Below are 13,404 nucleotides of genomic sequence, written 5' to 3'. Positions count from 1 at the left end.
CCCGGCTCCCTCCTTCCCCAGCCTCAGTTGAGCTCATGGAGAGGGGAGGGAACGCTCAACAAAGAGGTTTGTATGAGCAGGTTCCCCCGGCTGCTTCCGCATTCCTTGCTGAGGGTTATCTGGGTACACATACCCAAGACCTCCTTAGACGCAGAGACTGATCTTTGTATTTTTCCATCTGAATGATTTTAATTAAGGAAGGCCCTGGCTGCCAACCTCGTAAAGAATGGCTCCTTTTCCCTGACAAAAGGCTGCACCTTTGTACCCAAGGTCAGCCTGGCACAGAGACTCAGGGCTCTTGTATCCTAGGAGCATGTCTAGGGGGGACAACAGGTAGAAGTTCTCTGTCGTAGGCCAGGCATCCATCCACCTCAACACTGTGGCTGAGCCCGGAGGAAGTCTGGGCTCCCCACGGCCCACTTTGCAAGTCTCTCTCTGGCTTTCTTATTGCTGTGGTCCATTTTCTCTGCATCTTCTCAGCATCCTGAGGACCTAAAGTAGAGTCCCCTCCAGCATAATAAATCACCTTCCTAGTCCATCACCATTCGGTGCTGTTATAATAATCGTTAGTGCCGCACCAGCCCTTTTGTCTGGAGGGCAGGGCGCCTCACCTGACCCCCCAAGTAAGGAAGAAAGTAGGTGCGGTGCCTGCTAACCGGCCTCAGAGGTGTGCTCCTCTCCCCTCATTCTGCCTTGCTCTTCAAGACGATTCCCTGTAAACTGGAGAGCAGCTCCCACGGCCGCCCCTGTGGGCATCAGGACTGACCACCGTCTGTTCTCCCTCCACAGCGCCACCTAGCCCCAGAAGTGTTTCGGGAAATCTTCGGAATGTCCATACAGGAGTTTGACAAGTTACCTCTTTGGAGACGCAACGACATGAAGAAAAGAGCAAAACTCTTCTAAGTCCCACGCAGGACTCTTCCAAAGTCCCACATGTAGACAAGCAATTAGAAAGAGGACTGCCGATGGCGGTGACGCATAGGATGTGGTATTAAGCTTTGAACTGGACTGGAGAATTTGCAAACTACTGCCCCTCAGCAACAACCAAAAGGGGGAAATCTGATTAAAACACCCACGAGCCAAATCCTGGGCCGACCAACGGCAACACTTGCCAAGAAGCCATGGGGTAGAGATCTCTATGTTCCCACACTCGGCAGCAGCGTTCACATGTGACCTTTCACCTCACCTTGTGCACACAACAGGGGCCCCTTTCCTGGTTTCCCTTTCACTGTTGTCCGACCCTAGTGCTCACTGGGTAAGAGCCAGCAAGTGCCCTTAGGATGCCGCACGGAGCAAGCAGCTGTGCGTATGTTTATGATGTCGCATGTGGCTAAGAAGCAAGAGCCTGGGGGGCGTGTCCACGTGGTAGCAGCCGTTTGCACACCCCTTCGCCCCGGCCTTGGGCAGCTCTGCCCCTGTGGCATGGAACCCCGGGTGGGAACCCAGTGGCTACTTGAGTGGGCTGAGTAGCCAGAGCCATTTTTAACAAGCTCCTTATTCTCCACTGTCACCCAGGCCCTGGTTTGCAAATTACTCAGCTTTTTCTTTTCTTTTTCTTAATTTTAAGGGAAAAGGAATGACTAGGAAAAGCTCCATCACTTGTTTTCTGCCTCAGATAGTGTGATTCATGTGGGTCCCCCGTTGGCAAAGAAAGGAAAGGGGGAAATCGCCTCTAGATTGGCACAGGTGCATGCTGTCCGGTGATTCTTGCCCAGGGAACATAGCACTCTTGGGAAAAGAAAAGTCCTGTGCCCGCCCGATGCCAGTTCCCACCCTCTGCTCTGCACCTGGCATCCGCTGGATTGAATCTCGCCCTGGCTGGTTCTGGTTGTTTCCTGGGTCTTCCCCGTAGTCCGCTAAGGAAAGGCATGGTTTTCTGTTTGAAGTCTCTGCAACTCCAAGGTCGATGGCCTGACACTGATTTCCCGTGGCCTTTTAGCTCTTCTCCTTGCTCAGCGCTGTTGACCCCATGTGTGTGCGCGCACCCACACCCACTGGGCCTTCTAACTTATTTTACAAACGGCTCTGCGGGGGTGGATCTGAGCAGGTCTGTTCCGTGGTCTGGAGCCAGACTGCAGTGTGCGGTCTTGCCCCTTGATGTATCTCAGTTGCCTCTTGCTTCATTGGCTATTTCTGCTGCCCCCTCTTCTCTCCACCCTCGCCTGCCATTGGCAGCCTGTGTGTCCTAGTCCTGGCTTTGCTCTGGCAAAATGTGGGGGTGGGGACCACAGTGTATTCCCAGCATTTCCCTGCCACCGTCAATAACAAGGCTCCCAGCGCTGGGCGGGTGGAGAGAGTGTTTGTCATTGTGGGGTTGACAAAGGACCCTCCGTGTTTTCATCGCTTAATGAGTGTTGCCCCGTGCACATGCAGATCAAATATCCACGGAAGAGAAGCCGCAGTGACAGTTAAAGAGCTGAGCCCAGAACCTGTTCCCACTCCCTCAGCGTTGCTTTTCTTGTCTCTTTGGAATTTGGTTCTGCGTCCACCTTGGGAGACAGCAGCGCTTCTTTCCATGCCCAGTGTGTGAGCAGATGTAAACTGCACCAGGTAGATAGGCATCGCCCCCAAATGCAGCGGCCTCCTGTTGGCAAGCAGAGCCGTGCCATGCTCTGGAGAGAGCGGGCATCGAACCCTAACGCAGAGCGGGCTCCCCAGCTCCCCTCCCCGCAGAAGGCCCCGGCCGGAGGGCTGGCCAGTAGGCAGCCTGCTTCTCCTGACTGCCAACCCCGGTGAAGGGCTCCCGCACACCATCCGCTGTGTGAAACGGGTCCGTGTTCTCTGCCTGAACCCGCCCCGCACCGCACATACACGTCCCCGGTTAACACAGTCACACGAGCGGGGATTGCTCGCTTCGGGGGTAACACAAGGGCCACGTCTTTGCGCGTTGGGCTTCCTTACGATTCTTTCAGCGCTGAGCATGTGGGGGAAAGAGGCCTCGATGGCACCGGGAACGGCAGTGCTTCCTTTAAAGATTCTTCCAGAAAAGCCGGGCTGCCAGGCAGGCCCCGTGTGATGCGTGATGAGGCGTAAAGGGTTGGATACCCTTGCACCGCCAGCTCGGCCTCTGCGTTGTGGTTGGGTTAGTGATGAGATGTTCAGGATGCAGCTCCTTCGATGACTGAGGAGAAACGGCCGTTCTCTGTCTGCAACCTGGGACGGAGGAGGGCGTTACGGCCAATAAGAGGCACAAACAGAAACCATGTTTCTCTGTTCTGCCCTCTGGCCGTTCTGCCCGCTCCGCGATCTGCGGTTTCCCAGCGGAGCCGAGCAGCAGCGCTGTGCAGCCCTCACCCTCGCAGTCAGGTCATGTCCATCAACTCCACTCAGAGACGTTCTTGGCTGGAAACCTTTATAAAGCCGTCACCTAATTTCTTTATACTTGGAAGCAAACACCTTTTTCTAAAGAATTGCTTCTCAGATGATTATATAAAATATACATGCTTTTGCTAGTTTACAAAATTCAAATTCACTTTGGACTTAATAGGTCTTTCTAAAAACTCTTTTACGCAAACTTGGTGTTAGCAGTCCTGTGTGCTGAAGGGGCAAGGGAACCCCCCCGCCCCACCCCACCCCCAAGGCTGTGGGCCCACAGGGCTTTCTCTCTGACGTCATGAATGAGGGTGGGAGGACCTGACCTCTGTCCCCAGCCCTCTGTCCTCTGAGGCAGGCCCGTTTTTACAAATCACTCTTTTGTATTTCTGGCCGCTGTTTGATCAGTACTTTCTAAGCCAGCCTGGATTTCAGCTGCTTTTTAAAATTATTTTCCTTTGACACACCAAGTGTTGGTCAGAATGCCCTAAAACTCACCCCTTAGCGCTCCTGTTCGGAGAACATTCTACCTGGAAAGAGATTCCTTTGCACGTGAGATTTGCAGTGACGCCCCGGCTTCGTGATGATGTACAGGAAGGGAACTGCCCGACTGTGTCCCAGTGAAAAGGCGGAGGAACTTGCACTTGGGCCCTGAAGAGAAAAATCACTCCTTCCATTTGCCGCCCAGGAGACTGGGGGGAGATGGTGACCGATCCGCTTTGCATAGGGATTTTTGTGTTTTTACTGGGCAAGTTTAATTCATGGCCAGCTCAGAAAAATGGGGGAGGTGAGTAGTTTAGGCCGCAAGAAGCTTGTTGAATGATATTTGTGGACACAGCAAAATTAAAGAACCCCAAAACTCTCTGATGCTTCCCTTCACTGGATGGAGGATGTCATCGCCAAGTGAAATTTTCCCCGAAGTGTCTCCGAGTCCCTTTCTGAGCCTGCCCGCCAGAGGTGGGAGGAGGTGGTCCTGCAGACGCCGACATCCAAAAAGGCTCTGAGCCGCTTGTCTGCATGGGCCTGTGTCTTCACCCTGCAGAAGAGACCGGTGCCACAACATCGATGTCCTGGGGGGGAGAAGGGGGCATTTATGTAACGAATGTGTGTGTTCTCTGTGAGTTGCGGGCAGTCCTGCATCTAAGTTCTCCGGTTCTTTTCCGTTTCGGTGGGGTGGATGGGATTGTTTTCGAGTGTTGGAAGGCCTGCTGTTCTCCCCGCCCGCCCTCCCCCTTTCTGAGCTAAGGAAGCTACCATTTGGAAGAAGTGCTGTGTCAAAGATGTGTCGTGTCCCCCGTGAAAGTGAGTGGCTGTCCGTCTGCACCCCGGGTGCCGCGTGCTGGTCTGCAGAGGTGGCCGGCGGCCCCCGGGGCTGCACCTACAGCTCCGACCTTCCCCTGACCTTCCCCTCGCTCCTGTTGCAACAGCACTCGCCCCTCCGCGCTGTCCCCCGCGTCTCTGTTGTACTCACGACCCGGTGAATAAAGTGCGTGCTTTATTCGTAGACGCCTCCACGCGTGTGTGCCTTCCTGTCCCCCTGCTCCCTCCAGAGATCGGTCCCATCCGTAAGAGCACCAGCCCGACTTCCAATAACCAAAACGAAGTCAGAATCCAGCCCAGGCCTTGGGCATGCATTTCTATTGTGTGGGAAGGGCAACAAAATAGCCCTGGAAGCCTGGCCAGTGTTGCTCTATGGCTAGAGCGTCAGCCTGTGCAAGGAGGGGCGGTGGGTTCGATTCCATGGGACAGCCCAGGGCTGCTTGTCCAGTTATCCCGACCATCGTGACGAAGTCGACTGGAGGAAAACAAGTTTTCATCGAGCTGCTGACCTGCCTGGTGTCTGCCTTTGTGACAATCTCTTCTTTTGGACAAGGCTGGGGCTTGGGGAGGTTTGGGGACAGGAGCTTCTGGCTGCCCTGAGTGCGGGCCATTTTACTAAGAAACCAGCAGGCAGTGGGAGGAAAGGGTCCTTCAGATCTGGACCTCCCCTGCATGATCAAACTTGAGGTGAAGGAAACCTACAGTTTGATGTATTTGATCTTCACCGCCAAGACTCGGGGCTGGCCAGAAAATACAAGGGTCTGTGTCGACTGGCCATGGCCTCTGCTCATAGCTGTTCTGCCGCGTCTATCAGCCTGCTGTCTTGGTCCCTTTGGGCTGCTGGAGCGGAAGCCCATGGGCGGGCGGCTTGAACAGCACACCTGTGTTCCTTACAGTTCCAAGGCTGGGAAGTCCACAGCCAAGGTGCGGCAGGCCAGGTGCCTGGGGAGAGCCTGCTGGTTGTAGATGCTGCCTTCTCTGTCCTCACATGGGCAGTCGCAAGGAAGTAAGCTCTCCCACGTCTCTTTCTATAATGCGGGGGCTTGGGGTCCTTTTTTCTGCCCAGGGCCACTTGGATATCCATAACATCATTCGCAGGCCGCACAAAATTATCAACTTATATCTTAGCCTGCTATATTTGGTTAAACTTTTCTTTTTTAATATTTTTATTGATTTCAGAGAGGGAGAGATAGAAACATCAATGATGAGAGAATTATTGATCGGTTGCCTCCTGCACACCCCACACTGGGGATGGAGCCCGAAACCTGGGCATGTACCCTGACCGGGAATTGAACCGTGACCTCCTGGTTCATAGGTCAACGCTCAACCATTGAGCCTCACCAACCAGGCTTTAGTCAAAAATTTAACTTACCCCTAATGCCTTGGCAGAGCCAGACCAAATGATTTCACAGGCCTTACTCAGCCTGGACATTCCCCACCCCTGCTAAGGGTATCAATTCCATCCTCCGGGCTCTCTCTCTCATGATCTAACAGCCTTCCAAAGGCCCTACCTCCCAATCCCTTCCTGTTGGGGGTTCGAGATTTAACATGAATGGGGGGCACACAAACACGCAGTCCATAACCCCCGTCCGGGGGCCAGTTGCACTAGCATTCGGTGGACCCTCACCCACAGCTGGAAGCAGGCTCTTATCAAAACAGTTGGACAGTTAGTTCACTGTTGTAGAAAACAGGTCAGGAAACCCCTCCTGGAGGCCCGTGTCCCACTAACTTCCGCCTCCAGCCACACCAGCGTCACCACTTGGGTCCACAGTGACCACAGCCTTGGTTTTTCTTCAGTCCTCTGGTGTTCTCCGTGGCATTTGCCACAATTGGTCACCATCGCACTGAAACTCGACTCCCTGCCTCATTCGGTGGTTATCCCTCCCACACTCCCCGCAAAGCTCACAAAACTATGTTGGGGGTCCATGGCCCCTGGTGACTGACCTTTGCCCGCCCACTGCTCAGCGTCCCTCCCAGAACGCCCCACCTTCGAATCTTGCTCTCCAGCACCTCCAGCCCACTGAGCATGCCCTGATGGCACCATGCCCTCCCCCTCTGCAGCCGGGCCCATGGCATTTCGTCTGTACAGTGTCAAGGCTTCAAGGAGGTTGAGCGCGGAGAGGATCCGGCCCCAGGGCAACAGGTAAGGGTAACATCACTGTTTGAAATCAGTGGTTCACAGCTCCTTGGCGTTCCCATGTGAATTTCCCATGGGCTCCCTCGCCCTAAATCAAAGGCAAGCCTGAGACACACCCTCTCTATGAGCCTGTCTTGATGGGCCCAACCCGGCCTGCCCAGTAAATTCTTTGCGTGCCTGAAGTTGAACATCACGTTGGACACTTGCAGGTGTAGCCCAGTACTGCTAGCTTTTCGTGTGTTCCTGCTCCCCGGTTGATGTGCAGTGAGATCTCACTATTGAGTGCCAGGCTTTGCGCTAACCGTATCCCACGTGATAGGCATGGTAGCTCCACTATAGAGGGGAGGAGACCAAAGCTCGGGGCTAGAAAAACATGCCTGATCGCTCAGCCAGTGAGCCCAGAGCTGGGATTGCCCAGGTCGATCCCACTTCCAAACTGACACCCTTTTTCTCTGCATCCCATCGCCTGTGGCCTTCCAAAGGCAAGGGCTGTCTGTGTTCCCCACATTCTAAACCTTCCACGTGCACTGCACAGTGTAGGTTCTCTGGGGGAGACTGGCTGGTTCCCTTCAGTCTGGCTCTGAGCCCCATCAAGACCACCAAGGCGTGGTGATGAACAACAGCGGGGTTACTCCCAGCTGTGTGTCTTAAGGCCCCTTATTTAGCCTCTCTAGGCCTCAGTTTGTTCAACTGCAAAATGGACAAAGTAATAATGTCCATCAGAACATAGTTGCCTAATTACTATAGCACCAACAGTGCAGTACCCAGCACAAAGCAATTGCTCAAGAAACTTCAGTGATTTTTATTCAAAGTAAATAACCATTTAGATTTGAAGAACCCCACCAGCTCTGAGATCCTCAGTTTTCTCATCGGCAAGCTAGGAGGGGATGCCTACTCCGGCCATCTCATTGGGTGGTGAGGCCACATGAAGTCAGGTAGAGCGCTCAGACACAGGTGAGTGTTACATTAACAGATGGTGTTGGGTCACCATCTAAGAATAATACCTTCTTGGTATTATTTTTAGAAATTTAATAATTTGTTAACTTTAATTTTTGTGCTGGGTTTCCCCCCACGCCCTAGTTTTTATATGAATACCCCAACACAAAACAAGCTCACAACCTCTTTTATACGCTTCAAGAATAGCCCTCTCTTTGTCCAATAATAGTCTGAGATTAAGATCCCCTGACAATATGCTAATAGGTAGTAATAGTAACAGAAATCACGTGGCCGTTGAGTGCAGGCTATAGCGTCAGACTGCCCGGCTTTGAGTCCAGCCCCACCAGGAAGTAGCTGGGGAACGAGTGACAATTTACTCAACTTCTCGAAGTCTGAATTTCCACTCCTGTAAAATGAGAACCCCTACCTCAGAGGGCTCCTGTGAGACTCCGGTAGAACAGGACCCAGCACGATACAAAATAAGCCCTCAAGCATCACTTTTATATAAAAAGTTGCTACCATTTAATAAGGATCCACTACCTGCCCAGTCCTGAGCTCGGGATATCCCATGGTTGATGTCACACAGCTCCTTACCACCCCTACCCCCGCCTCCCACCCTCATCTCCCCAGTTCCAGACCCAGCACGTGGGCAGGTGGCATGCAGCGTCGTGGCCAGCCAGGCGGCAGGCTGCTCTAACGGGGAACATCAGGGTGCGTGCCTGGGGCTCGGCCCTTCCAGGGGTTCAGAGCTGTTGGGCCGTGTTTCCTGGGTGGAGGGATTGCCCTCGCCTGCACAGCGATGCTTAGGAACACCAGCTAAAGAAGAGCTGAGGCTCATGCCCTTGGAAGTTGTCTCTGCTTCCAGAAAGATCTTCACAGTTGTCTGACTCACAAAGCCAACCGAGGCAGCAGAGCTGAGCTGCCAGTCCTATAGCATTGGGGGACATGCCGTAGGCTCCACAAAGCCACCCGTCCGACCCAGTCCCTCCTGCCCAGGGCTGGCAGGGGGCCCCTCCTCCCCACAGAGCCAAACAGCCTCTCCCGCCCACCCACCGGGTGTGTCTCCAGCCCTCCCGGCCCTGCTGGACCAGGCCCATTGTTGGCCGGAAAGCCCTGGAAAGGGTGGGGACTCAGTGCTGGCAGCTTTGAGAAAGCCCCGGGTGGTCCAAAGCCTAGTGCCCACAGCTTCCAGGCGACACAACCCCCACCTTGAGGACCTGTTCTCCCCACCCCCAAATTCCCTTCTCCCCACATCAGGCCAGGACTCTGATCCAACCTGCCCCTTGGCTCCCACGCAGCTGGGTTGTCCCAGAGAGAGGGCTGAAGCAGGTCAGGGCTCTGGGCCGGGTTGTAATGTGAGCACGTTTATTTTACTTTCCAATCTCAACTGGATGAAAATGCTCTCCAGGGCCTGCCATTGTGCCCAGCACAATAGCGGCCCCGGGAGAGGTTTCTCTGTATTTATTTGCGCTGTCCCCCTGCTGCTGCCTCTAACCAGCCCTTCCCTGCAGATACAAAGAAAAGTTGGCTTGGGAAACCCTCCCTCCACGACAGAGGCTCTTTCTACCTTCCCTTCGCATGATTTACTTGGCCTCCCAGCACATCCTGAAGGGCCTGGAGTGGGGCAGAGCCTCTTTGCTTGGGGCCCCAGAGCTTGGGAATCTGCCCCCCTGCCCCCCGGGTCCAGGGTCCAGGAGTCCAGATGCTGAGAGAGTGGGTGGCAGTGGTGATGGCAGCAGCTCACATTGTCTGAGGACCTCAGGGACGTCTGGTGCTGGGCGAAGACTTTGTGTAGATTATTTTATTGACTCTGCGAAGGGTAAGCCCAGGACTAGGAGAGGCCCACTGAAAAGCAGGTGGGCTCTAGCTGGTTTGGCTCAGTGGCTAGAGCAGTGATGGCGAACCTTCTGAGCTCGGCGTGTCAGCATTTTGAAAAACCCTAACTTAACTCTGGGGCCGTGTCACATATAGACATTTTTTGATATTTGCAACCATAGTAAAACAAAAATGTATATTTTTGATATGTATTTTATATATTTAAATGCCATTTAACAAAGAAAAATCAACCAAAAAAAATGAGTTTGCGTGTCATAGGTTCGCCTTTTAAGCAAGCAGAATTCTTGCCCTTCCCACCAAGCCCCAAAGCCACATTCCTGTTAATGTCACAGCTCCCTGGAGTCTCCATGTTAAAACCTGTTTTTCTATCGAAATGCCAAAACATTCACCTTTTCAAAGACAAATACCAGCCTTTCTCAGCAAAGTGGAGCCTGGTCGTGGGTGGCGTTTTGTTCTAAACCGGACCGAAGCTGGTCCAGGAAGCGGGTTCCTTCATTCCTGCACAGTCTCGACTGTGTGCTTCTGAGGGAAGAGTTAGACCTCGTGGACGGCAGTGACACTCCCGTCAGACAGGAGTGAGAGTCAGCTGACTACCCTGTGTTTTGTTTTGTTTTTTAAAATAGAAGCAGTACCCCTGTCCTCCACAAAAATACAAGGCATTTCAGACAATTCGGAGTCAATGGCTAGAATTTATTCATCATTATTTTAATCAGACGGCTGCCAGTGAATGTGACACTTTCACAAGCATCGCCTGGAGTCCCCACCAGCAGCCAGTAGAGTGTTGTCCTGGGTACGCGGATGGGAGGTGGTCTGACTGGTCCAGATGTGGGGAGTTGGGGGAGGAGCCGAGATGTGACCCCAGGTGGAAGGGCTAAGCTCGAACTCCTGTCCATGAGAAGATTCTGATTTGCTAGGTCTGGGACGGGACCTGGGAAGCTGTATCTTAACATTTAAAAGCTTCCGGGTGATTCTGATGATCAGCCAAGTTTGGGAACTGGTGCCCCATGCTGCATGGTCTCGGTTCAAGAGCGGAGTTGGTCCGTGACTAACCAAGAGTCCACTACCAGGCTTTATCACTCACTGTCGCCCTAATTCATGGGACCAGAAATCAGACAAGGCCCAGGACGTCTGCCCTTACAGAGGCCTCCAGCCTTCAGCGGCCTCCCTAGGGAATCTCTGGCATCTTCGCTCAGCACAGCAGGGTGTCCAGCCCTCTGAACAGATTCCATCAGAATCTGCTCAGATGTCACCTCATTTGCAAGGAGATGAAGGAGATTGTCTCCACTTAAAGAAAGAAGCAGATGAGGGGAGCACAGTTGCTCTAAGGCAGTGGTTCTCAACCTTCTGGCCCTTTAAATACAGTTCCTCATGTTGTGACCCAACTATAAACTTGCTTTCCTTGCTACTTCATAACTGTAATGTTGCTACTGTTATGAACCGTAATGTAAATATCTGATATGCAGGATGGTCTTAGGCAACCCCTGAGAAAGGGTCGTTTGACCGCCAAAGGGGTCGCGACCCACAGGTTGAGAACCGCTGCTCTAAGCAAAACAGAAGTAAAGAATTATTGGCCTGATTGATTCTGGAATTTCAGCAAAGCCCTTCTGGGGAATGCTTCTCCTTGGGTTGCAGCTGGACTGGACATGGGCTGCAGTGGGTGGAGGGTGGAGGCGTGGAGGGCGGTGCCAAGGATCGCTGGTGAGTTTCTGGGTTGTGCCACAGGACAGGAGGTAGGACCTGCAGTGTTCCGTGAAGGAAGAGCAGATTAGGGCACAGAGGTCAGGAGGTCAACGTGACAACAGGAGTTAAACCAGAGGGAGCAGCACCTGACTGAGGGCATTACCGTGCAGGGGCCTCAACAGGAATGAACACGTGCAGCCACAGAAAAACTTGTGAGTGTTCAGAGCAGCATTATTCATAACAGACCAGACATGGAAACAGCTCAAATATCCATCGGTTGAATTGATACATAAAACGTGATATACCCATACAATGGATAGTAGTTGGCAATAGAAAGTAATGAAGTACTGACACATGCTACAACACGTCGGACCTTGAAAACATCACACTCTGTGGAAGAAGCCAGGCACACGAAGACCATTCGAATAGGATGGTTTTGGGGAATATTATATAACTAGAGGCCTAGTGCATGAAATTCATGCACAAGAGGGGGGGGGTCCCTCAGCCCAGCCTGCACCCTCTCACAATCCGCAATCCGGGACCTCTCAGGGGATGTTTGACTGCTGGTTTAGGCTGGATCCCACAGGGATCCCTGCGGATCGCGCCTAAACCAGCAGTTGGACATCCCTCTCGCAATCAGGGATTGTTAGCTCCTAACTGCTCTCCTGCCTGTCTGATCACCCTTAACCACCTCTGCCTTGGCCCCCACCACCGCGGCTTTGTCCGGGAGGTCGTCCAGAAGGATGTCTGGAAGGTTGTTTAGCTGTCAATTAGCATATTATGCTTTTATCATTATAGATTCTTTTTCTATGACATTTCTAGAATAGGCACATCTATATAGTCAGAAAATAAATTAGTGGCTACCTAAGGCTAGGAGAATGGGGTGACTACTAATGGGTATGAGGTTTCCTTTTAGGGTGAGGAAGATGTTCTAAAATGCATTGTGGTGACGGTTGCACAACTCTGTTACGATATTAAAATCATTAAATGGCACTCCACCTGTTCCTCTAATCCCCAAGTCTTGGAGCACTCACTCAATGCCAGATATTATGCTAAGATTTTTGTGTGTTTCACTCTTCGGCCTCCCTACAACGTGCTTGAGAATTTGGTGTTATCAACCCATTTTTCAGATGAAGAATCACGCCAATGTCACAGAGATCATAGAGGACGGAGCGCGGCTTCTAACCAGACTCTCCAATGCTTCAGCCTGGAGGACAGCTCGAATCAAGACATGACCTGGTCGGGGAAACCTTTCTCACAGCTTCCCAAGCTGCCCCACTTTTCCGACCCCCTGGCGGAGGCCCACCTGGTGGCTAGGCCATCGATGGATTCTGGGTCACACTTTGGCCTTCCCAGCTGTGGTCTGAATCCAGCGACAGTTGCGTGAGGTTAGGCGACGAACCCGACCCAAGCCCTCAGGTCCACAAGTCAGACATACTTGCAAGGTCCTTCTCCGACCAGTCCACGTCGCCACATCTGTACGCGTGAACAGGTTACTGTTTCTCCGAGGAGAGAGGAAACGGCTCCTTAAATGCCTTCACTTCAAAAAGATCCTTGTTCCCTGCCATCTAGGACCTGCCTATCCTTGGCTCCAAACCCTACACCCCATCCCTCTGCTCTGGGACCATCTGTAAGCACTGCTTGAATTACACTAAATATTCCCATCGAGTGGCAGAACGAGCTCCCCCAGCAGCGTATGATTGTAGTGGCCCCGTTTCAAACGTCCTGCCCTGCTAGAGGTTCCTCTGTCAGGATCCCCATTTGCATTCTCTCAGTTGTGTCTGCCAGAGAAAATTGTGGCTACCTGAGGCCGGTCCAAACGGAAGCCGGGAGGCTGCATGGCAATGATCCTCTCTCCTCCTCCCATCTTTGTCCTTTGCCCTCCTCCTCCCCTTGAGTAGTTTGATCTTGAAAGAAAAACAAGCACATCCCCGTGAGCCAGCAGGAGCTCGGAGAGCTCACTGTCGCAGTGTTTAGAGGACTCAGCCCCATCATGACCCCAGAGGATCTCACCTGGAAGATTTTGTTCCAGAATTTACCAGCGGGAAATTTTCTAGACATTTCACTGTGGGCCCCATCGGATGTCAAAAGGATGCGTGGCCATCAGCAGAGAAGGGAAAGACCATTTCCTTGGCTAACTGGGGAAAGGCAGCTTTTTAAAAAATTTAATATATATATTTTTA

At 52.6% G+C, this 13,404-nt stretch overlaps 1 protein-coding gene across 2 annotated transcripts in view; it reads left to right on the top strand.

The window, feature by feature from the left end:
• Positions 1-4,819, top strand: part of ABLIM1 (actin binding LIM protein 1) — a 187,459-nt gene extending 182,640 nt beyond the window's left edge. For both annotated transcript variants that reach the window (XM_015557976.1, XM_015557975.1), the window contains one exon: positions 790-4,819. In XM_015557976.1, coding sequence (XP_015413462.1) covers positions 790-903 — 114 coding nt within the window. In that variant the 3' untranslated portion in view covers positions 904-4,819. The remainder of the gene's footprint in view (positions 1-789) is intronic.
• The last annotated feature ends 8,585 nt before the right edge of the window (positions 4,820-13,404 follow it).

Source organism: Myotis davidii, unplaced genomic scaffold, assembly GCF_000327345.1.
Source record: "Myotis davidii unplaced genomic scaffold, ASM32734v1 scaffold107, whole genome shotgun sequence".
NCBI lineage: Eukaryota > Metazoa > Chordata > Mammalia > Chiroptera > Vespertilionidae > Myotis > Myotis davidii.
Note: the sequence above shows the minus strand (reverse complement) of the source record. Positions and strands in the feature narration are given on the sequence as shown.